The following is a 25,880-nucleotide window of genomic DNA, read 5'->3' as shown; positions in this document are numbered from 1 at the left end:
TGGTAATTTTTCGTGTTGTATCCTCTTTCACTCTACCACGCTTCGCAGACCAACTGTAACTCCCTGAGCACACAGAGTGAATGGAACAGTAAATTTCTAGCTGTTCAAAAAAGGCTAGGAGAGGAAAAATTAGATCAGATGTAATTCCCTGCAGTGGTTCTCTGCAACTCTGTGACTGGGCATGGAACAATGGCCACATTTTGCGTAACGCATGCCACGTGCTTCTCCGTGTCCCGGGAGGAATTTGGCCTCAGCAAAAACCCTCCTGCAGGTTCTGCCTGCAAGCAGTTGCTCTGCACCACCCCATGTCATTCTCAGTGTAACTCAGGGCAAAAAGTGCAAAGTTTTCCAGCAAGGAAACTGCGAGGGAATAGCACTGTTGTCTAAAAATACATCAGAGAAGAATAAACATCAGGGAGAGAGAAGTTATTTAAGCTAAAGGACAATGTTGGCTTAAGAACAAACAGGTCATCCTGAGATGCACAGGATAGGCGGTTCTGGCGATGCTAAGATACCAAAATCTTAAACAACTTTTAAGTGAAAGCAACAGTAATCTTTAGTGCCATACACAGGCAATTTCTCCAGAATGCTATTGTTATTAACTGAAAGGGTAATGTGAAGCCCAGATAGTAAACACCAGAAGTGTTTGGTTTCTTGCTGAAATAGAAACAAACATAGAAGAAGTTGTTTCATGTGAAAAGTTTGGTCACTGACGGTGCTTCTTTTTTCAGCTACAGGTCGGTGTCCATGTGTCCTTGCTCTTTTAAAAGGATTGTCTTCAGAGACTCTCGTGGCACCAGTTTGTGCATAGGGTCATCATGACTATCCACAGCAGTGATAAATGAGGCTTTCCCTCCAAAGGAAAAAACATAAGTTTTAGTAACCTTACTGAATATATCTAGTTTGCTTGGAGAGGAGTCTAAAACTGACTAATCAACCATCAATGCTTTTTTCCATCATGGACTAAGTGAAGATCAGAAGAAACTATGCCTTACCTGTACCATGTGTTTCAGAGCATTAGAAGAGAACATAGCAGTGCATATTTCTCTCTGATGCAACTCATTCAAAGCCAACAGATTTGTGCCTGGAATCAATTCACTCCAAGACATTTAGGATATTATGCACGGTATTAATTTCACTGATCATCCAAATCTTAATGAGCTGTTGCTTGCAAATCACTTTGAACCCATGGACAGCTCTGGGATTAAGCGTCATTCACTCTGTCTTTTATAATCCATGCAAAGGATATAGAACTGTAGGCCAATGTAATACCACATACTAATCAATAATTAATATCTTCATTACCATCAGAATTTAGTAATAATCCATTTGCAATAGAATTAAAGCAAATAAAACAAGATTATGTAACACTGTGTACTTTCAAAGCACCCTGAAGTGGTACTAAAATACCGCAAAACCTTGAGGCTCATAGATGTCTTTACTTCCCAGAAAATTAATGCACAGATCTTTGGAAAAAAATTACAGTCGTTATGTAAGCCATGCAAAATGAGATGCACGTTATTTTTAATATCAGTAAAAAGTACCACTGTTTCCTTGTCTCACTGCTTCTCAGTTGTTCAAGTTCTCTTTATTCCTTGGCTAGCACTTCTCGTAACTACTGCACAAGAGCATAGCTGGGCAGGATGCAAGAACTCTTAGTACTTTCATTGCTGACCCTTCAAGGCCAACCCCAAAAATGTTACAGCAATGGCTACTGGGTACCTAAGGATACTTAGAACACACAAGAGCATGGAAGGTACTCAGGTACTGCTGCGTCCTATGTACTCTTACATTTTTGTGGCAACGTTTGGTAGGTTTGCATGAAAAGTGCAAATATAGAGAAAGCCATCATTTCAAAACATACCATTTTAAAACACAGTCCAACTTCATTTAGCTTAAATGCTGGCTAAGCAAAATTTGCAATTATAACATTCTAATGATTTGTGTTGTGATTTTGTACTCTAAGCTTTGCATCAAAGGGAACTGAGATGAAGTTCTCTATAGTTAATTTATTTTCTGGCTGAATGACATCTACATTATTTCTCAAAAGCAGTTTAAAAACATCACTGAATTGGGGCATTAATAGCAAGCATATATTAAAAAAATTAATAGATGCAATAGAAATGGAAAAGAATAAAAGTTCTCAAATAATTGGAAATAATCACATTTTAAAAGGGTTTGGGGAAAAGAGAATAAATCAGTTCATGGAGCAGTGGCTCCCAGAAATGACTGCCTCCATATCACAGTCTATAGAATATTTGCTTGTATCTCAGCTTCTCTGGTACTTACATACCTGTAATGTAATATGCAGATGGTGGAGCGGAGTGGCTGATGCACAAATACACAATGCACACATTTTACTGACCCTGCTCGAGGCCTCATAACTTCAGCACTGTTGTAGAATATATACGCAATGGACAGTATGTAATACAATTTGATCTATACTGCATAATTATATACACTATACTTACACCTGTCTAACTGTATGCATTATATGTGCAATGAATACTGTATGCTTAAATATTTATAGTATAGAATACACAATACCAAATAACAGCAAAGAAAAAAATTATAGACTAATTGAAGCATTCAGAAGCTGGAAACTTGTCAAAATAGGAAATTATTCAGTACCTCCTTTTTACTTCTCAATTAAGAGAAGGCCTTAATATGGCTACCTTAATTTATTAAGCTAATAAGGCTGCAGGCCATGTTTAGTCAGCATTATCAAAACTTCCATAGTGTACAGATTGGTTGAATATTTTATTACACCTTTTCTAACACTTCAGGGTCCCAATGCTCTATAATATGAATTTGTCTTCAAATTGCATCCCTCACCCTACGCCCCAGGAAAGACGAAGGGAGTGCTGTCGTCCCCAGCGGTGGGTGGTGTGGCCGTCCACGCAGGGGACATGCAGCAGGCCAGGCTGAACGGATGGCATCACCTCTCAGGCTTCCTAACCTGTAAGAAAAGCTCGTTGAAATTTTCTTCAAGACACATTTTAGATGAAGGCTAAACGTTTTAATAGAAAAGTAAAATTCTGCTTTCTATAAAGAAAACCTGAAAGTTTCCAAATCCCTCCTAAAAGGTACCTAAACCCAAACATTTCTTACTGAATAGAAAACTTGTGAAAACCGTTTGGCAGGAAGCATGACTGCTTAGCCGGAGATTTGGGCGTAGGGAAGTGACCTGGCTTTGCAAAATATGGGTTTGTGCCGGTACCCGTGTGGTGCTTTCTGCCGTAAGCACTCTGCTGCCAGCGTCACCCGTGGCCTCGGAGGGACAGGGACGGTGAGCTGGTGTGGAGGCCCACACTCGCCAACCTCCGCCAAGTAAGAAATAGATTTATTTCTCTGCTTATAAACCACATTATTCAGCCACGTTGAAATTTCTCCTCTGTTTATGTGGCTCAACTTGATGGGGGTTTGCCAGGGAGAAGGTGCGGGGGATTAGGAAGGACAGGGAGGGGATTTAGGCGGGGGGTGTCTCTGAGGCGGGGATGGCCGCGGGGCCGCGAGGGAGAGGAGCCGCGCACAGCCGCCGCCCGCTAGCTTCCCGGGAGCTGCCCGGCGGCCGCCCACGCCGAAAGAGCTTCCTGCCAAGGCCGGTCCCCGCGGGGCCGTGAAGGCAAAAGCCTCCCCACGGCGGCGGGGCCGGGCCGCGACAGGGCCGAGCTCGGCAGCGAGCGGGAGCGGGAGCGCGGGGCGGGCCGGGACGGCGGCGGGCCACCAGGGGGCGCTGCAGGCGGAGCCCGCAGCTCGAGCGCCCGCGCTTGGCGGCGGGGCCGGCTCCTCAGAGCCGCATCATGTGGGCCGGCCCCTTCCATGGAGCCGGGGCTGCTGCCGAGCGCCTCCTGGGCGGACGCCGCCATGAGGCTCTGAGGGGCGGCTGCGTGCGGAGGACCCAGCCGGTCGCGCTGCGGAGCGCCCCGAGCCTGGCGCCGGCCTCGCCCCCGGGCAGGGGAGCCCAGCGCTGCGGCCGCTGCTACTGCTGCCGCCGCGGGTCCGGCCGGGCGGGCGGGCGGCCCGGGGCCATGTAAAGCGGCAGCGGCCGGGGGGAGCCGAGCCGAGCTCGGGGAGAGGAGCCGCCGCCGCCGGCTGGGGAGGCCCCGCGAGGGGGATCATGGCGACGTCTAATCTCTTAAAGGTGAGAGCGGGGCCTGGCCGGGCCCTTCGTGAGGAGAGAGGCGGCGGGTCTGGGCGGCCGGGGCTGCCCCGCCGCCGGCCGGGCCCTGCGGGTGGCTGGGGCGGCCGGGCCGAGCTGGGCGGCCGGCGGGGGCAGGCCGCGGGTGCCGCTCCCCGAAGTTGCCGTTCCCCCGGCGCGGGGGGGCCCGGCGGCCCTCCCTCAGGTGAACGGCCTTGGCGCCGCGCCCGCGCTCGGTGTGGGACCGCTGGCCTCGGCCCGGCCCGTGGCCTCTTGGCTGCCAGCACCCCCCCTCCCCCCAGGCTCTCCCTTCCCAAACACGCGTCGTTGGGAAACAGCGTTGCGTCGTGCTGTTAGACAGGGCACGGTGTCGTCCCTTTGTTTATTTAAGAAGACCTAGATGCACGAAAAATGAGTTTTAAGTTAAACAAAGATTTGAAAAATGTATTCGCGGTGGACAGGTGTCGTTATTTGGATTGCCACCGTATTCCAGCTTTTTTGTTAACTGCAGTCCTGGAGGCCTTTCGCTTACGTTAAGCAGCTTTGCTTTTGTAGTCGGATGTTTTCAAGCACTTTCCCGGTGCTTGATGACAGATGTCAGTCACCCCAAGCTGCTGCAGATTTGAACAGAAGTTTTCAGTGTGACAGTCCAGTATTTGAGCTCAGGACTGCCTGTCCTGTTATTTGCGGCATGTGTGTGGAGAAGACTGTATGTGGCCTTTGAGGCCATGCCAGCACATAGAAGATGGGCCTACTTCAAACAACTGTTACTAATGTCTCTAGTAAGTGTTTCTAGAACATCAGTGTAGTTAGGGTGAAAGGCCTTGGGAAGGCTGTCTGCTTAACTTTATCAGTTAGCAATTTAAAATATATATAAATATAGAAGTATACATGTGTTCAGCACTATGTATTATAGTTAAACATGGTTCTGAAGAAGTGCTGCTTACATTTTAGCTATCTGACCTATTTTGCATGTATAGATTTGGCCTGAAACTGCTGGTTGTATTACTCTGAGGCACTCAGTGTGAAGAAATGAGAAATAATTGATAGACTTGTTTCTTTCTGGTAGCCAAAAAAAGGGTTTAGTATTAAAAAGATAAATTTTTTTTTTTTTCAAATCTTTCTTGAAATTGAAATGTAATTGAAATTAGTTTTAATTCATTTATCTATATTTTTTATGCCTAAGTGCATAGTTAGATTTTTAAGCAGGTAAGACTTAAATAAAGATCTAAAATTGAAGAATCCAAGAACACTGGTGAAAAAAATAATGTCCCATAAGAACAAAAGTGCTTTTTGTGGAAGAGCATCGTTTTAGAGCAGGGCTCAGACAGTTTATCTACTTGTTAATGTTTTAGTCCATCTCTTTGCTGTATGTTTAAGGATCTCTGGAAAGACCGATATATGCTCTGACGAGACATGTGGTTGTGTAGCCCGTAGTAGATAGAAGAAATATAGGCCTATGAGATTTGTCAGCATTCCACTTCAGCTGTTTTGAAAGAATAATAGGTGTACAGTAAGTGAAAATAGAGTGAAAGGCCTTGATTCTGCTTGCTGAACTGAAGCCTTTCTGTTGGCTAGTGACGTTTTTGCAACTGGCCTTTGAATCGTTAATATTTTATATTGACAACAAGATACATATGCACAGTGTGTTTTAGGAAAAATGCTACAGAGATACCTATTCTAAAATAGGCCTTTCTGGTGACTTAGAGTGTTTTTAAGCACTCTAACTTACTGATTAGTGAGTTTTCTAAAGACAAGTATGAAGTATGAGTCCTGCGTTACAAAAGGAAAGATTATGCAGTGATTTAACTTTGTTTATAATGACACAATACACCAATGCAAGAATTGGAACTAGATAAGGTCTTTTGTTCCCCAATTCTGCTCATTAGAGTGCTCTCAGAGAAGCAAACTGTTGCTTCCAGGTTAGTGCTGACTGGCAGTGCCTCATGCCGTTGGAGTCTGTGAAACATATTTCTGCTTTAATGTTCAGAGAAAAAAAAAGGCAATGTCTCGGCATAGTAAAAATCCCTGGGTAGGAAAGGAGAGGTGTTAAAATCTGTAAGGTTTTTCCATATCTTTTCCAAGTAAGCCTGCATAAGCAAATCTAAGTTGGGTTTAGGCAGGTCTTGGTTTTGCTAGGATAAACAGGAACTAAGAGTTTTCTTTGGTTTTCCCCATCCTCGTTCGACTTTCTACATAGTTGAGAAAATGAAGTGAAATATTCTTTTCTTACTCTAGTAACGGATACTAGCTGAATCCAAATCTTGACTGGCTGTCATAATTTTAAAGGGCATCATTTAAACTCCACTAGTGCATAATTTTCCTAATTGTAAATTATTTTTTTAGTGAGAAGCATATTCTCAGAGAGCCTTCTTTAAATGCAAAATTAGAATGACAAATCATATGTTGAATCCTGGGGAGATACAACACATTGTAACATGATGAAAATATTGAAGTACTTAGTAAGAGATAGCTGTTACGTGGTAAGCTAGTGTGTACCCTACCTGTAGCAGAACTGCTCTCCCATGTTGAGGCCATGACTTTCCTGTAGATGACTGAGCTATTACTAGGTGAGTCCCCTAGAGTTTTTTATCTCAATGTACATGTGACTGTCACTTTTCAAGTGGGGTGCTTTGTTTCAGGGTGTGTGTTGGACTTGCAACCTGTTCCCTTTGCAGTGACAAAGTAGTCTAAACCAATTCACTCACATGATATGAAGATACACGAGTTTTTCTGCAGTTTCTGGAACAGAAAGCACCTCAGCTTATTGCAGCACAAAGAAAACCTGTAGCTGTATCCATGCTAGCAGATCTTGATACTTCTGTAGAGCTTTACTGGAGCTGCCAGCAAATGCAAGAGTTGGTCCGTGCAAGATGAATTGCAACTTGAGCCCGATGTTAGGAGGGAAGAAGCAAAGAAAGCAGTAGATTTTCTGTAGACTTAAGTGAAATGAGAACCATTATTTACCTTTGCATTGGTTTCAACTATTTTTTTTTTATCTCATGCCTTTGTCACTGACAACTGGAAACATATCTGAAATTTTTGAATTCTTCAACTTAAAGTACATATTTCCAGATCTGTATTTTAAGTTTGTCTCTTTCTTCCTGGCTATTTCCAATTAGGATATCCTTAAGAAGCTAGGGAATGTTGCACACTAGTTAGTTACCTAGCAAAGTTTTCCTTGTGGCTACTTTCCTGCTTTGTGTAATAACTTTGCTAAAATCATTACACTGATTTTTTTATAGCTGCTGGTAGCAGAGATTGATCATACAGTGAATTTTCATGCTTTTTTCAGTCTAGAACCTCATATTTCATACTTCATCCCTCTGTGAACAAGCCTTAATATATATAGTGTCTGATAATGGTGAAGTAGTAAAGATGAAGATGTTACTCATGTAGATAGGATGTACATACAATAAGATGTAGAGGATGTTGGTTTTTTTACAGTACTGTTTAGAGCATCTGTCAGAGATCAGGGCTGAATTTGTATGTGACCTGAAATATATAAAGTACACAGTAAAGAGAGCTGAATGTCCAGATAGACATTTCAAGATTCAGAGGGACAGTAGCATGGAGGTCTTGTTACATTGCCTTGCCTTGTTATATTCCACATTTATTTAGGCTCTTGCACTATATTCTGTGCCTGCTCCTGCTGCGCTTTTCTTAAACTTGCTTACAGTTAAGGAGAGGAATTCTGTGTTATGTGATAATACCCAAATCAGGAAAACTGGCTAGTGGAACCATTCCACTTGCATCGTTGTACTAATTCTACATGACATCCACTAACATAGTCTGGGAGGTTTTTTACCTGCTCTCTTAAAAATATTGTGTTTAGGTGCTTATGTATAGAAGTGAAGAACAGGAAAAAGTAGGTTTGAAGAGTAAAGTTGTAGTATATATTTCACTATAGTGTGTGAAGTAGCGTGTATTTCAAGTAAAGTTTAGTGTTAAAATGGGACTTTAAATCTCTGGACAAATTTAGTGAAGTGACTTTTGAAACAAAATATTTCATAAGTGGAGTTATTTTTCAAAGCATTAAATTTTAAACTCCTAGAATGGTTACTTGGACAGGGTATGGCTATCAATCATAATCCATGTTTTCAGAGAAGATTTGATAAGTGGAGTAATTTTATTTTGTCAAAGACGTGAGTTACCTTCCTACTTACCTTCCCTTGGGAACTGTGGTTTGAGGCAACAAGCTCAGAAAGAAAAGTTACCCAGGAAATATCGCTCAGAAATTGCATAGGTTTGTGGGTGGCTCAACAAAGTGGGAAATGGGTTCCTCGTATTGTCTGGGTCACTGGTGTATGCGTGACTTTGGTAACAACTAAGAATTACCACTGTTTGACCTCCTTTTCTACTATAAAATTTGGTTTTCTTGTGCTCTAACAGGGGTAAAATTAATGAATGTGAATGACACACAGTAGGTGGTATTATGCACCCTTTCTTCTTGTAATTTCAGTACAAGAGCGTAAGATTAATGGTCATGGATGCCTGAATCTATCTAGAAGATGTTGAATTTTTTATTGAAATTAAAGAATAGTTTAGTTGAGTGGGATTTTTAATCCATTCATTTATTTCCTCTTCTGCTTAATTTAGGAATAAAGGAGGAAGTGTTTAAAAAAAAAAAAAAAAAAGAAAAAAGTTTTACTCCTATGTATAGGAAACAAAGTCCTAAACTTCCCTAATGGCATTTTCTGCCAAGCTTTATTTGGGGAATTCTTTTTAAGTAGGTACATGTTCGTTAGAAGTGGACATGCAGTTTTTACAACTGAAATGGATTTTTATGTGTGCTTCTTAGCATGAACTAGGTAATCACAATCTAAATCATATAAACACTAGTGTTTGCAACACCCCCCCCCCCCATGTTTTACAGTGAAACTAGTCTTATTCACAAAGATAGAGCATTTGTGTTTTATCTTCAGCTGTTTTCAGCAAAGGGCTGAATTGCACTTCTCCAGAATTGCAGAACAGGCTTTTTACCTCTTCCAGAAAACTTATGTGATCTACTCTGAAGTTTCACTCCAAAGGAAAACTTTTGAGGAAGTTGGTTTTACTTATTTTATAATGCCTTTTCTGAAACTTCTAACTGTTCAGCAGCTGGTCTTTCAAGTTCGTTACCCTGCAAAGATGGACTGGGGACAGAAATATCTGCAAGTAGAAACTAATAATTTTCACATGAATAGGAAAGATTAGAGCAATTCATCAAAGTTTAGGGAATAATTGTAAAGCTAGCTCTATGTGGGGGAAGCATGTAGTTGATGATTTTCAAAGATGATGCATTTAAATTATTTTTTCTTTATTTTTTTCTTTACAGTGGAAGAGAACAGGTGAAACTGTCTCTCTGAATTGGAAAACAATTTCTTTTTCTAATTTTTTTTTATGTTGAAAGAATTCTAGACTTTATTGAACAGGGTCTGCTTCCCATACTGAAACCCATATTCAGTACCCACCGCAGTGGTTTGATAATGCTGTGAGGCCTCCAGGTGCTGTTGCTGTAAAAATAGTTACTGTGGTGCCTGTTGCATCTTTATAACTTGAAGATGAGACATCTTTGCACTTAAGAGCAGCAGGGGATACAGTTTCCAAACTGTGCTTATTCTGAATATTAAATATCAAATGTAATTGTAAATTTCCATGTAGAAATTAATCAGGAGGAGATAGTTGAGAGAACGTGGTGTGCTGCTTGTGCTTGTTTGTCTGAAGAGGTGTTAGTGGCAGAACAGTGCACTTGTCAGAATTTCAAGTAGTTAGACTGTATTATTTGCTGTATTTGAAGTGAATTGTGTCAAAGGTAGTATTGCTAGCCAAGACAATGATCTGTTCAAAAGTAAACAGTGCATTGGAGCATGACACGGCAGATAACCAGTAGTCTTTCTGCCACAGAACTCTCAGTAAACTTTTTTTTTTAGTTGCCGGTTTTTCTTTTTCAAATGTGGAGCTGTAAGCAAACAGGATTACAACATATGCAATAGAATGTTATGTTTCTCTTAGAGTTACTATTTTTTTAATAATGGAAGTCAGCCTGTATACTACAGTGAGATTTTTCAGAATAATCAGAATGATACGGGAGCACTTCATTTCTTTAGCTTTCCTCTTAATTTGTATCGTAAGTTTGAAAAAATTCACCTTGGGTTAGATTTTTCAGCGTAGTGTAAATCATTTTTATCTGCACCAACTGTAGTCTTGGCCGTCAAACTGCCTATGGCCAGTTAACCCACAGGAAGGGAGTCTGTGATACAACAGCTCCTACATTACTCTGCTTCCTTCCTCCCTCTTTGCTGCTGATGCCAAATGCACAGTGGAGAAAAAAGGTACGTGGCAGCATCCACGGGTACTATTCCTGATTCCTTGCTGCCATTTCGGTAATGGTAATTTATTCAAGACGGGTTTGCAACTCTGCCTCATGACTTTCATTGCATGTATCTTGGCTGGGGTGGTGAAGCTGACCAACTATCATTCATGTTGTCCATGTATAACTCCATTAACAGGTGAAGAACACTTGCTAGAACTTGTTACGTTGTAGCTAATGTAGTGAATAAAGGAAGAAGTTTGCAAACTGCTTCTCTAAGAAACAAATAATAGCTCTGTCACTTTTAAAAATAATACTGTGAAAAGTGTTGTTCAGCTATGGTGTCGTAGCTCAAATACTAGCTTATGAGACAACTCTGAGAGGAAGATACTTTTACATTAACCATAGAAACTGCAATCCTTAAAGATAACTTTAAATAAGAAACTTCTATTAACAATAATTTTTTTGTTCCTTTTAGAATAAAGGTTCACTTCAGTTTGAAGACAAATGGGATTTCATGCGCCCTATTGTTCTGAAACTTCTTCGTCAGGAGTCTGTCACAAAACAGCAATGGTTTGATCTGTTTTCGTAAGTAATTTTTTAGTATCTTACATCCTTTTGCATAATGGGCATACAGTTGTGGTACTACTTCTGATACAGAAGTCATGTATGACACGGACTATGTGAGAACACACAGAACAAAAGTATTAGTTGAAGTTTTATTAAGTGGTAAGTGTGCCTACATCGCTGTAAATGTGCAAAAGTAGAGTTTTGCTGAGATTCAGATCTTTGCAAATAGGATGGAGGAAGAACAGCAGAGCTTTTCACTTCAGCTGATCATAGTAAACAAGTTTTGTACCTGCCCACAAAGCTCTTGTTAGAATTAAAGAGAAAATGTTGTTTACTGCATTGGCAGTAAGTTCATTTAAAGGCAGTTTGTTGAATGTTACATTATTCTGATTTGAATGGCTTTCTTCTAAAATGACTTAAGAATGCTACTGAAGTAACAGGGTAATGCAGTTTAACTGGTATAATTTGAATAGTTTTATACTCTAAGAATAATAGATATAATGTTTTTCAGACAGTGTTTGCATTATTGTACTTTCTAAAAACCCTGCCATTTTCCTTCTTCCAAAAAACCAGAAGTTGCTTCCTGTTAGGTTTTCTTAAAATGTATCGTGTGACCTTTGCCAACATAATATGGAAGTGAGTTGCAACATATATATTGAAAGTATATCTAAAATAATCTTTGTCTCAACATAGTTATTTTCCCTCAAATACAGTTGTAGCTTAAATCTGCAGTCTCTCCTTCTGCTTTTCAAAATCTGTCACAAAAGCGTTTTTTATTTAAATAACAGTCTTGTTGTGGTCTGTATCTTTATTGCTCTTTTCGATGAGGACAGTGCAGTGATTCTTTTTACACCCATCTTACTGCACCTGTCACACTTTTCTGCCAACAGAAAGGAAAGGTAGTTTATCATGTAATGAGTTTTAATATCTTATGATGTCACAGCTATAGTAGTTGCCAGAAACATGGTGTAGTTAAGCTACAAATTCACTTCTGAGTCATTGTTTTCATTTTTAATAACTAGTTCAATAATTCTGTATTGGTATTGAAATTTTCCATGTATTATTTTTCTTGTAGCTGAATTATTGAATAGAACTTAAGTAACTTTATGGCTAAATTGAGGATATTGAGGGAAAGGATCCTACTCTCCTAGGTTTGTATTTTTGGACAGTGCTCTTTGTTAAGCTTTTTAATAAAAATTTAAAATCTGTAGGTGTCTTCTACCTGCCCTTTGAGTATAATTATCCAGTATTGCTTTTTTCACTGCTGTCAGGAAACAGTGACGTTCTAAATACAGTAACACCTTTTTTGCATGTGAAAGTTGCGTAAGTCTCACAGGTTACGTAGACCTCTGTAAATCCTGGACCAGCACCTTTGGTCTGTGTCAAAGGAACTTTTTACCTTGTAAGTTTTGTCTTTTCAGTTAAACTAAAAAAGGCGCTTTTGTATTGAAATAACTGTATTGATTTAATAGGAACAAAGTCATACCTTTAGATTACATAGTTGCTTTCCTGCAAATATGTGGCCTTATTATTGAAAGGAGGAAGAAGAACCAGAGGAAGGTAATGAGTCAAAAAAAGGCTCGCTAGGCTACATTATATATGATGTACGGTTAGGAGTGTAACTTGCTTTATTTAGTCTTTAGTACAGAAAGAAAATAGGAATTAAGTTACACTTGCTGGTCTGTCAGCTAGGAAAAACAGGAATTAATTTGAATGTTGATTAAAACTCATTAATACAATTTTGCTTTGCGATGCTGTTCGGTAGCTTTTCTGCAGTAGAGTTTCACTTTAAAGTGCTACCACTGTCATGAAACGTTTAAGTGATCTTATTAAACGAATTAAAATGTCTTTTAAATTACCTGATGCCCCTCAGACCTTTCTTGTGAGAAATGTGAGCTGTTTCTTTTGTAGTGTAAGCATGTTGTAGTGCTTGGATTGTGAAACTGTGAGTGAAGGCTGCATGTTAATGAGAGTATGTTAGAATAACATGGTCTGAGTAGTAATACTTCTACTGGCAAGTGATTTCTGTCTTTGTCAAAGAAAAGCTTTTAAAATTGTCCTTAATGCAATAAGGATTATTGAATAGGTACTGAAAACAGAATTGACTTCTACATCTCCTTCTTGACTATAGCCTTTTCCTAGATAGGTTGCTATTACTTGCTTCCGAGACTTTCTTGCAGCTTCAGTCTCTTCTCCAAACATATTTTCTTGCATGTGTCACTGGGATCTAGCCGTGTATTGTTTGACAATGATAGATAAAAAGTGTATTAATTTCTTTGATGTACTTAAATTATGACTGTTTAAGCCTCATACATTACAGCATTAAACTTTGAGCAGCTGTTACTAAAGGATGCATAAATTGTTTTCTAGAGATGTACATGCAGTTTGCTTGTGGGATGATAAAGGTCCGGCAAAAATCCATCAGGCTCTGAAGGAAGACATCCTTGATTTTATTAAACAGGCACAAGCAGTAAGTTCTTAATGTTTCATAACTTCTATTCATATAGTTAGGAGAATAACCAACTAGTTCTGACTTTCATTGGATCTAAATGGATTGCTTTTTTGTTTGAAATTCTGTGATCTGGAGTTCTGGAGATCATAATTACCGTATGAACTTCTATTGACAAAAAGAAGACTTAGCCTTGAGCATTTGCCTTGGCTCATTGTTTTCTCGTAGTCCTTGAAACTGGGGTGGGCAATGATTTTTGTGTTATATTAAAAAAAAACCAAAACACAGCATTATTTTTGTTTATCCAACAGTACTTAGGGAATCTTCTTTTACTTGAAAACTTCTTGAGGCAAAATTTTCTAGAAGAAATTACTGTCTGAAAAAACATTTTGTTTGTCTAGCTTCAGTGTTATGCTGACATGTTCATGGATGGCTCTAAAATAAGCCATATGTATGGCATACTAGAAATATCCATGCTATCGACTCAGCAAGCTTAGCTGTCCGGTGTTATGGGCTTCCCTCTAAACGACTGAAATAATCAGTAGATTCAAAGGAATTTTTTGTCTTTGTAGAATGTATAGCAAAAGATGTTTTCTGTAATAAGGGGTTTAAAAGTGGGGGTTGTTGGCAGATTAAAAAAAAAATGAAAAATCCCATGACAAAGGTTTGGAAAGGAGAAAATGAAAGTCTATAAAATCATTCTTTAGTGAAGAGATTTACACCACTAAGGCTTTGCTTAATGGAAAATAGTTTCGTATATAGGCCTTTGTATAACCAGGCATATAAATGTGGATTTTTAAGTACCTTCAGCTTGCTTGCTTACATGCTTAAATGCTATGCTGAACTGGGGCCTTTGACATGGTCTGCGTTGGCTGTTGTTTGAGGGGCATCTTTTTAGGCACTATGATAGCCATTGTACAGTGTAGTTGTAGTTTCCAAGCATTAATAAAATATATGCATTAACTAGCTGTCTGGGTCTAATGAAAGGTTAGCAGATGCCACTGAATTAAACTGCTCACTGTATAGAATATAACGTAGTCCTTACAGGTTTGTTTGTTTGTTTTTTTTAGTTATGGTTGTACTAGTACATGCCTTTGGACCAAAGATTTTAATCTTCTTGACTTGCAGATGGCTTAAAAGAAAAAAAAATGGTTAATTTGGAAAATTTAAACATACTGACTACTTGTTTGCTGTTACCTTCCTTTACCCTTTAGAAACGGTCCATATGCCATGGGTTGATAACTACTCCCTAAACTAAATGGCACTTAAATATGTAGACTTTCTTATTCTGATATATCTGTATATATGAATTTTATATGGGGAGTTATTTTCAGTATAAGCAAAGTCAGTCTGTATTTTGTGCAGAAAATTGTTTATAAATTACCTCCTCTTCTCCCTCCCTCCTCCAGAGAGTGCTGAGTCATCAAGATGATACAGCTTTACTAAAAGCATATATAGTGGAGTGGCGCAAGTTCTTCACACAGTGTGATATTTTGCCCAAGCCATTTTGTCAATTAGAGATTACTTTAATGGGCAAGCAGGGCAGCAACAAGAAGTCTAATGTAGAAGACAGTATTGTTCGAAAGGTAAGTGATAGGTATTAAGAGTTTTGTTGCACACTGTTCTGCCTACAGTAATAGTACAGAAGGGATTCTGTAGCTGAAGATGAAATTGCACCAATCATGTAATACGATACATCACTTTGCTTCAGTGTGAGGGTCAGAACAACCCTGCAACTTTTTTTTTTCCCCTCCACAATAATTTCACTCTGTTTCTCCAGTTTTGCTTTGGCTATAAACAGGTTTTTTCAGGTGATTAAAGCACTTCTTTGGGCTTTGGGTTTGTTTGGGGTTTTGTTGTTGTTGTTTGGTTGGCGTTTTTTTAGTTATGACTTGAAGCCTGGGGTGGGAGGCAGTTGTAAATTCACCTACTGTTTCTATACTTGTGAGTAGCAAGTGTACTTGTGTATATAAGTGAGTAGTTTTTCTACTCCTAGTTTATTTCCCTAGGCCAAGATCTTAACTGGGGCACATCTCTGCATTTTATAAATGACCAATAAATACTGTCATCTCAAGTTAAATATGGCTATTAATCTCCTAATTTCCCCTTTTTCCTCCAAACTGTCAGTCATATCAATGAAAAGATTGGACATGTAGAATCTTGTGAATAGGATCTTTTTACTATTTCATATCAAACACCTAAAGAAAGTCTAGGGTTTTGAGTATGGAGTGCTCAGTGTTCTGAGTCCCATGAATAATGGTCCTTGAAATTGCTTTAGTCTTTTATTATAAGAAAAACAGAGCGTATCAGTTGTAAAGTGTTAAGTCCTTTAGTTTAACGTCATTCATTATCCCTTTTCATTGCAGAAAGTATCTGTAGGGAAATGAAATTTCTTTAGCAGTCTTTCATTTGGTACTGAAGATCATTTTAACTGTCCCCCTGTCTCCAGGATGGGAAGAACAAAATAGTTTGAATACATTACTTTGGGCAAGGTTTTTTTCTTCGCCCTCCTATTTTGACATCTGATCCTCTATACCTCTTGAGGAAAAGGAAGAGAGAACAGCAGCAAAGAGAGGAATCACCACCTTGAGTTACCTTTTTTTGTTTTCGTTGTGTTTTGGAGAAAGCTTGTGATCTTATTAGGCTTTCCAAGATCTAGCTGAACTCTTAGCTCTGCTGTACACAGAAGGCAGGAGAACTAAGAAATTAAAGAAAAAACAGGGTGGAGCAGAGAAAGTAGTGAGGAGAAACTGGGAGAAAGAACTGGTGGCTAACAGTTCAGTTTTTGTTCTGATGGAGATATGTCTTAGCTCTCATATGCAGTCCAGTTAGGACTATCTCATGATTTGGGCATCAAAGCCCAGAGTCCCCAACCTATCTTACTATTTCATATCCACTGCTGAAGGTCACTTCCTGTTTCTGGCATCATTCTCTGTAGTTTTCTAAAAAGCGCCTTGTGAAAACTTTTCCCATGCTTGAGAAGTTCTTCGTATAGTCACCCAAAATGATATGTGTGTTTTCCTTCAAATATCTCCATAAAACTTCCTTATCCATAATGTCTAAAAGCAGTTTGACTGTGACAAAGCTGGTAATATGCCTGCCAGGTTGCTTGACATTATCTCACTGTTTTCTTCTCCATTTTTTACTCATTTCAGCTCTTGTAAACCAATTCTATAATTGTACGGTGCAACCATAATGTGCATATCAGTAATGTTAAAGTAATGAAAAAAGTAATTGAGGAAGCATAATCAAATAAAGCTTTGCTTCTAAGAATGTTCCAATGTTCTGAACAATAGTTCTCTTCCAACACATATGACTTCAGTGTCAGAAATGGAAATTTAGCTGAAATTGAGACACAGTTGTGGAGGAGTTAAGAATAAAGGATGGTAAACTTAACTCTCTTGAAAGGATATGTGACTTTTATTAGGTGCTTGCTGTGTTAAAATCTAAAACTTACAAAGCAAGAATGAAATAAGGCCATCTAATCTTTACTATTAACTTTGCCATACAACTGTGTCAAGTTGTCCTAAGCTCGTTTTTAGTAAGCTTATTCACAATCATGAGGTAAAGTTTGAAGTGGTAAACTTTATGATTCCAACCTGCTTTCTGCTGCCAGCGTAGACTGATAATTGGGATGCTTAAATTACCTTCATAGCAGTTACTTTCAAGTTTGAAGATACTGTAAGTTTGAGCTTTCTTCTAAAGCAATGAAATGGCATGAGTTATATAGAAAAAAAAAAACATAGAAAAAAGAAAAAAATTATCTTTTAAGCTTTGGCATAATTTCATTAGGTATTCAGTGGCATATAGAAAGAGCCAGATCCAGTGTCTAAAGGCAAAAAAAATTATCACAGTAACTTGAATTCTAAAGCAAATTAAGATTTTTAACAAACATGGAGCATGCTTTGAATATTTACTACTGAACAGCTGGTAGAGCTTAGGTGGACAGAAGTATTGCCTGGCCTGCCAGTGAGTTTTTCATGTTGCTCAGCTGTAGCACATTGCATCTGGTGATCAGGTAATGCAATACATTTGCAGCAGCTATCACCAAATAAAAAAATAAAAAAAAAAAAATCACACAATGGAATGTGAAGGGACCCTTTGAGTGATGAGGATTTTGTTAGGAGCCTCCATAACTAATTTTAAAACTTTGCATTGCTTAGATGAGGTTTGGAGTTTTTTTATAAATTATATATACATTACTTGCATATTGAACTTTCATGTTAGATAAATCCAAAACTATTAGGTTTCTTTCTTTACATAACTGTGGTGTTAATTGAGTTTTTGGTTTTGTTTAAGACTGAGCCTGCCAAATAGTGAACTATATTTGGATGTTTGGCTCAAAAGTACCCCCTGATACTCCAACTCCAGACACATTGCATTTCTGGAAAAGTTACTTGACTGATTACTCAGAACTGTAGAAATAATACGGAATTAGGGAATTAATACCTGAATCAAATACTGCTTCCCCTAGCTGTTCAGTTACATACAGTAAGCTTAGAATGTAAGCTGAGTATTATTTCTATAACAAGTTCAGAGCAAGGTCAAGTTCTAAGATAGCTGAACTGTTGTATGTAACCTGAAAATGACATTATAAGTTGCTTGATTTCTGTTTCTGATCTCTTGTATTTCTTTTGCACAAACTTAGGTCTGTGTGTACCTTTCTGACAGGATTTTTTTTTTTTCCTTCCTGATACACAGCTCATGCTAGATACGTGGAATGAATCCATATTTTCAAATATAAAAAATAGACTTCAGGATAGTGCAATGAAGCTAGTTCATGCTGAAAGACTAGGAGAAGCTTTCGACTCTCAGCTTGTTATTGGAGTTCGAGAATCATATGGTATGTCTTGCACAGACTGATCTCTGTTGCCTCCTCACTTTGTATGATGAAAATTCATTTACTAAAGTTGACAGTTGTGGTGGTAGGGTTGGAATTATTATCTTAGCATTTGGTATTGATTTTGTTGTTGTTGTTGATATGTGATACCAATTAAATTCTGTTTAAAATCTTTAACTTCCAAGTGATTTAGCTATGTATCAGTTACTCCAAAATCAGTGTTCTTAAAGAGCAAACTACTTTTTGGCCTTTTAGGGTTGCAGATATAACCTTGTGTCTGTACTGTTTCTGATTCTTCAGACAGTTTGAAGAAGAAATGCTAAACAGGCTGCATCCAAGACTCTCAGTCTTTTTCTTCTTTGCAAAACAGATTGGTGTATCTGAAACTTCTATGACATTTCACCATTGCCTGCCTCTTCTTTAAAGCTCTGCAGCCTGTTGAATTAAACTTGTGGCTAATACTCTTTCAGATGGCTTTATAGATGTCCAATTCTAATTTTTTTTTTTTTTTGAAGCATATTCCATTTAAGGACTTCTGTAACTGTTGAGAGGAAGGTGGAAACTTTTTTCCAAATAGTGCAAAGCACTGCTGGGTAGCAGTAAGCTCACTGATTCCGTTCTTGTAAAAAAGAAAAAAAAATTGCAAAAAAAAATGCCTAAATTGGAGACATTGGGATTCTAAGAACAGTGTCTAAGGAAAACTATTTGCTCAGTGAGGTAGAGAAGTTTTCACTTTATTAGGCATTATGTTTAGCTTTTTTCTTTTTTTCTTTTCTTTTTTTTTTTCTTTCCAATTTTGCAGTTGTATGTGTGTTTCTGGGTACCATGTTTGAATGTCTAAAATGCTGGAGTTAAGTATGCAGTTCTTTCCAGTTCCCTGTAGTTAATCTAAATGTTTTTGGAGCAAAGACTGGACAATTTTGGTTACCTTTAGTGATCAGAGTGCATTTATAGGATACTTCAAATTGTTCAATGCAACCTTTTAATACAAGACTCACTTTAATGAGAGAGATGTGCTTATTATTAGCCACATAAGTTTCCAAGACTTGAGAGTAAGTTTGGACTTTCTTTTTGCAGTTAACCTTTGTTCTAATCCTGAAGATAAACTTCAGATATATCGGGATAACTTTGAAAAGGCCTATTTGGATTCAACAGAGAGATTTTATAGAACACAGGCTCCTTCTTATTTACAACAAAATGGTGTACAGAATTATATGAAATATGTAAGTAAAAATTCTGTAACTTTGTTCTGAAAGTGTTAGTACTTAAAATGATTGCTGTTCTACTTTTGCACAGGCAGATGCTAAACTAAAAGAAGAAGAGAAAAGAGCACTACGATATTTAGAAACAAGGCGTGAATGTAACTCTGTAGAAGCAGTAAGTATAATGTGTAGAAAAATAGATGTATTTTATATTGTTATAGTATTATTACATTTCTGTTTTGATTTTTGTGTGTTAGAGTATTATTTGGTAGCAGTAGATTGATATGAAACTGTTGATTTTATGTTTTTTAATAATCCATTATATTTTTTCTTGCAAAAATCTGTATTACTTTCTAATCTGGCAAGTTACAATTTTTACAGATGTTTTAATAGTAAATGTAGATCAGAAGTTCAGATTGAAGGGCAAGTTTTTATTCAAGTCGATTTTTTTCTTTCATTTTGAGTCAGGTATGGGTTTTTTTTTCCCTATGCTTAACAGTGGATGAGAATGATGTTTGAAAATAAGCTGGCCAATCTAGTAGGTCAAGGCTTTCTCAGTGCTCATTTAGAATACCTGAAAGAGTTATTCTTCATTGGAATCAAAAAAGAGCAATAGAAATTTCATTAAAACTGTTCTAGATTTCCTCTTAGGCTGAAATATGGCCATTTAATATAAAGGAATTTTTTTTTTCTTTTTTTCCTTCCCCGTCCCTCCCTTGAGCAATATTTTACACAGTTCAGATTCTGGAGGAAGATTTAACTGCAATGAATAGTTCATAATTGTCCGTGTTGAAATTAGTTCAGGAAACAGGTTATTTTAAATAAATACCCTTTAAATCTGAATTTTCTGCAGTGGATCAAAATGTATTTTATGTCTTTTGTTAAGTTGTAAATCATTCATTTTGCACAGCTATAAATTGTAACCCGTATAAAGAGGCTGACAAAAGAGAAATGGTCCTGACACGTACGAGCAGTTTCTGTTCTAGATCTAGCCATAGTGTCTTGTTCAAGCCAACCAGCCTGGTCCTAATAGGGTATGCTGGAATGAGAACTATTCTTAGCTCTTGGATGTATACTTGGAAACTAAGTAGGGTAGTTGGTGTTCCAAAAGTGATGGCTCCCTTGAGAGAAAAGAGGCGACAGAAATATTAAGCTCATTACTGCTTTGGAAGAGAGTTTACTACATTTACTAACCTACACATTTTGAAGAAATATGGTTTCCTGTATAGATTTTATTCAAACTACACATACTTTTATGAAGCAGTGAATGAATTAATTATGTTGTAGAGCACAGTTTTTGAGAACAGGCTAGATTTTGTGTCATGGCAAACTTGAGACAGATCAGACTTGGGTGTTCAGCTGGCTAAATGAGCTAATTCTGTGTTTAATATATTTCAGCTAATGGAGTGCTGCGTCAATGCCCTGGTGACATCTTTTAAAGAGACTATTTTAGCTGAATGCCAAGGCATGATCAAACGAAATGAAACAGAAAGTAAGTGAAGCTTCAAGAATAGTGCAGGATGAACTCAGCATCAACTGCATAAAAATAGATTTGTTTGTAGATATATCAAATTACTGGTTTTAATAGATGGTGGCAGTGTTTTGTAGATGAAATATTACTGCATGTGGGCAATTTTATCCCACAAAAAATGACCATCATTGGTTAGTATTTTTTTATATCGCTTCTGAAATCTGTATGTACAATACCCTAATTTGAATAACTGGATAGCTCTCATCTTACGTGAAAGAAAAGAATATTTTGTGCTCTGTTTTCTTTATTTTTTCCTACAACTTCTTTTCCTTGTGTTGACCAACTCTGGTAAATGTTGCATGTGTCTTATTTTCTATATGAATAGTTCAGATACAAGCACTCCCCCTTCATTCCACCCCTACTACCCTTTTTCCTCCTGGAAAAAAAGTGAAGCATCTCTTTACAAAGCTGTTTTTCTGAAAAGACGGGAGAAAATTTTCTTATTCTGATTATTAGTGCAGGACCAATAGGTCAATGAACAAAATCTCTGCAAGTTTTTCATCTGGTTTTATAGCCAGTATGTCACTGTGAGTATTGAATGTTAGCTCTGCATGCCTTTTCAAAGTTTTCAAAAGTTTTTTTTAACTCTGCTGTCATAAATTGAGAGATTAGTGTGATTCAGAAGTCTTGTGTTGGTCCTGTATGATAAACCAAACTAGGTAAGTCTTTAAAATGTCATAATTTAAGTAGGGAATTTTAAAAAAAAAAAAAAAAAAAAAAAAAAAGCTGAAATCACAGGTGTAATTATTTTTTTTAAGTCTCAGTATTCTGAAGCCCAGGAATATTTACTAATGTCTATATGAAGTTTTCATTTCTATGCATATGTGAAAATTGTTTTATGACTTAAAACAGTGTAGAAAATACTCACTTCTAAAGCTAGCATTTCAGAAAATATTTGACCTCAAAACTATGTCATACTGATCTGTTCATCTAGCAGCATGATTTCTGGCAGTAGTCCAGAGCTAAATCTAGAAAGCCACCAGACTTCTTATGAGTATATGTTACAGCCTTTGGGAGAATACAGGAGGCTTATTTAAATGCAGAACTTCAGAAGGGTTCGTCTACAGCATCCAAAGCATCTCTCTTTAGAATCTTGTTGAAGTATTCACACAGTCCTCTTTCCTTGCGGCTATGTCTGCCCTGTGATACTGCTTGGTTGCAAAATACTTCCAGCTAGTATATAAGAACTCAAGCATCTCTTTAAAATTTTTTCTTTTCCTAAACCTACCTATGCTGTTCAGAATATTTTAATCAAGGACGCAGGTGCAGATGATTAAACATTTATTTAAAGACTGGAGCTATACATAGTAATATATACATCTGATGGTATCCTCTGCTGTACTTCACTTATGCATGTCTCTCTGATATTATTCGCCCCAAAGAATTTAATGATGTTTTCTTTATTAAACAGCATCTGACAAAGGGCTGGGTTTTTTTGCTATGAGCTGGGCACTACTGTAAAATACTCTGTTACATTAAGTACTTAATATTTACATGCCATGCAAAGGAAGGAGGGCATAATGTTTTCCAACTAAAAACTATCAAAGATGTCATAACTTGCAAATGCTCTTCAGAACTGGCCTAGTGCGTTTTTGTTTGCTTATAGAATTGGGGATGGGAGGCCTAAATTTTATTCTTGAAGTACTTCATAACAGAAATAAAAAGTAAACTTGGCTTTTGTGAATACAAAATGAAAACAGAGTTTAAGTGCCCCAGCAACTACGATAAGGATTTCTTTACCTTTCAGTGTCATAATATGTTCTGAGAGAAATTCCAGTGAAATGGTCGTTTTGGTTTTGTTACTTTGAAATCTGTCTTTGAAGAATCTAGTTTTTTTTCGGGCTCCTACAGTTTTAGGGAGGCACCTAAAGTCTTCCTTTGCCACCGTTTATTAGGAGAAACCACTGGATTTTTTTTTTCTTGAATTATTCATGCCATCACTAGTTTACAGAAACAGCTGTAGAACCCTTTAATATATCTTTGTTTCCTTTTTTCCGTCATCTCTTCCTCCCTCTCACCCTTTTTTAAAGTACAAATGAAAAGATCCAGTAAACGTTGAGTGAGGTTTTTGGACTTGCCCTATGTAAAACAGTGCTGCCATCACTTACAGTACATCTAAATTGCACTGAGAATACCTCTGACTCCATTTTTTTTCTTGTTCCTGAAATCCCATTGTTTAGCCCATTGTGAGTTGTCTCTAGTAGCATTGCAAGATCTTGTTGAAGGTTGTTGGTAGTTTCCATTCTTTAGTTTGCATTGTTATGTTCTAAAAGGATTTTTTTCTTCTCTGGGCATTGCTTTTCTATTTAGTTCTGCAACAGTTGTTGGGATACAGAAGTTGATAACATATATCATCCTCAGTAGTGGAAGGATCTTGATGTCGCTGACAAAAGTATTGCAGAGGAGAAAACAAAGACAGGGCCTCTGGCTTTTGTCCCCTTTCACACTAGATGTAGCATTGAGGAACTAAGCAAATCTATCAATTCTTTTTCTATCAAAAAAAGAATCAGAGTTCATGATCAGTTAGTTCTACTTCATTAAGCAGAGTCCTTTGTTGTGTTTAGTTCAAATCTCTGTGGTCTCTCTCAAACAATCTGGTGGCCTTAATCCAGGTGTTCCTTTGTGGACAGCTTTGTCAAGATGATTATTGATGTTTCACTACTGGATTTTTTTTTTTAGCAGTGTTGAAATACCTTTAGAAAAAGTAGACAAATAAACCATATCAGTTTTTAAAGTTTTTGAACTGGTAGCTTTCAGAAAAGCTAAATAAACTCTTTGGGAAGACAGAAAGGAAAAAATGCTGTTTACCTTAGTCAGTTTTGGTTACTTTAGAATTTGGCAGGCTTTTAATTAAAACAAAACATTGTAGACGGTATTGGAAGATATGCAAAGACAGCTCTGTTTGGCTTTAATTTAAAAGAAAAATAAAAATCTTGAATCCATACAGTTTGTTGCATGAACTCCTGTAGGCTTCCAACTGAAACTGGAATCCCTTTTTTGCCAGGGATTTTAAGGCAGTTATACTGAGAACCTGGACTTCATCCAAATTGCCATTGACTTAAGGTGTTTTTATTCAAGCTTGTGATATTATATGCATAAGCAAGTATTACATTGCAATAAACATCTCTTTTTGCCTTCAGAAGAATCTCCTTGTGGGACCAGAATTAGAACAGTATTCAAAACAGCTTTCCTTTTAAGGGATTAATTGGATTACCTGTTCTTTACATATTCAGTCTTCCATTGAGATATCCCTAGCAGAAATGCAGTATATTTGGGTTTTATACAGGTCTTTGACTGGTGGCTTTATCAGTATTTGTATCTTTCAGAGTTGCATTTAATGTTTTCACTGATGGATAAAGTTCCGAATGGCATAGAGCCTATGCTAAAAGATTTGGAAGAACATATTGTTAGTGCTGGACTTGCAGATATGGTAGCAGCTGCTGAAACTATTACTACTGTAAGTGTATTTTTTTTTTTTAATAAAATGACAATGAAAAAACAACTTCGCAGAAGTTAAATACTCTCTAATTATGGGACATACATGCGAATGGAAATAATTTTTTAAGTTTTTATGTTTAAACATCAAAATTTTGATCCACTGAAAGTTTTAAATGTCTTTAGAATAATTTTTTATTCCTTATGTTTTCAGTTGTAGCTTTAAAACATGAATCCAATTTGCAGTAAAGAAAAGGTTATAAATTAAGTGCATGGGCTACTTATACGGTAGGATTGTGTTAGCATCTTGTGTTAGCATCAAAGAGGCATAATCAACTTTTTCAGAATTCTAACTTCTGATGAAATTTGCTTTCAACCCAAGAGTAGTTGTTCAGTGTGGAAATCAAAAGTTTTTTTCCCCACTGTTCTTTTTCAGCTTTTTATCATCTTTTTCTCTGGGTCTAGGAGGCCTGAGTATCTGGAGCAATTAGGATGTGCCTCTTCTTGGTCCTTGAAAACTTTTTTTTATTTAGAATGTATTATACAATATTTGAAAGTTAGATATTTTTTTATATATATATATATATATATATATACATATATATATAAATGTTTGTGTATTGGAAATACTATCCTGAAAGTCTGTGTTGAGGCTTACATGCTGTAGAGCTCTTCAGTACAGAGAATAAAGATAAAATGCTCATTCATAGTATGCAGGCTTGAGGATACTACATTATTACAGATTAGGGAGTTACATGTAAGCTCATACTGAATCCTGTGGAGCCTTGTTTTTTTATTTGATTTTTTGCATCTAACTTTAGGATTCTGAGAAATACGTAGAGCAATTGCTCACGCTATTTAATCGATTTAGTAAGTTGGTTAAAGAAGCTTTTCAAGATGATCCAAGATTTCTTACTGCAAGAGATAAGGTACGTGTTTCTGCTGATCATTTGTTTCGGTTTAAGAATTGTTGTAACTCACGTTATGATGTCTCTGAAATCTTTGTGCCCATTCACTGTTAAATCTAGAAGCTGCTTTTACTCTAGTAAATATGCAGACTAAAATATTGATGAAACTTACTACCAGCTGATTAGCTTTTGTGTTGTAGTCATGCATAAAGTTGCAGTTGTGTTCAGATTTGTAATGTTGTAGAGCACATCAGAAGGTGATCTTTGTGTTGAGCACCTTAATGTCTGATTCAGCAATATATTTATGTTTAGAATTTATTATGTATTTGAGTGTAGTCTCATGACTTCAGATATGCAACCTGCTCCATGCAATCCCTTCCTAAGTTGCTGCTTTAAGGAAAGTATGTTAGTGGAAAAGGAAAACGCAAAACATGAGTTAATGGGAAACTAAGTCATAAGATTTGAACTCTCATATTGAAAATCAAATCCACAAACTTCGGGCTAATTAAAAA

The 25,880-nt window shown here is 37.5% G+C and overlaps 1 protein-coding gene across 3 annotated transcripts in view; it reads left to right on the top strand.

The window, feature by feature from the left end:
- Window positions 1–3,791: 3,791 nt before the first annotated feature.
- Window positions 3,792–25,880, top strand: part of CUL5 (cullin 5) — a 34,895-nt gene continuing 12,806 nt past the window's right edge. For 2 of the 3 annotated variants that reach the window (XR_012773817.1, XM_075490977.1), the window contains exons 1-10: window positions 3,793–4,144; window positions 10,912–11,021; window positions 13,374–13,473; window positions 14,862–15,038; window positions 18,154–18,295; window positions 19,370–19,515; window positions 19,589–19,669; window positions 20,893–20,986; window positions 24,352–24,482; window positions 25,282–25,389. Coding sequence is in view for 2 of the 3 variants with exons in the window: in XM_075490977.1 (XP_075347092.1) it covers window positions 4,121–4,144; window positions 10,912–11,021; window positions 13,374–13,473; window positions 14,862–15,038; window positions 18,154–18,295; window positions 19,370–19,515; window positions 19,589–19,669; window positions 20,893–20,986; window positions 24,352–24,482; window positions 25,282–25,389 (1,113 nt within the window). In the remaining variant the exon portion in view is untranslated. Of the gene's footprint in view, window positions 4,145–10,911; window positions 11,022–13,373; window positions 13,474–14,861; window positions 15,039–18,153; window positions 18,296–19,369; window positions 19,516–19,588; window positions 19,670–20,892; window positions 20,987–24,351; window positions 24,483–25,281; window positions 25,390–25,880 lie in introns of all 3 variants that reach the window. The other variant, XM_075490978.1, reaches the window with a different exon arrangement.

This window comes from Mycteria americana, chromosome 1 (assembly GCF_035582795.1).
Source record: "Mycteria americana isolate JAX WOST 10 ecotype Jacksonville Zoo and Gardens chromosome 1, USCA_MyAme_1.0, whole genome shotgun sequence".
Taxonomy (NCBI): Eukaryota; Metazoa; Chordata; class Aves; order Ciconiiformes; family Ciconiidae; genus Mycteria; species Mycteria americana.
The sequence above is the reverse complement of the archived record's forward strand: the minus strand, read 5'-3'. Positions and strand labels throughout refer to the sequence as shown.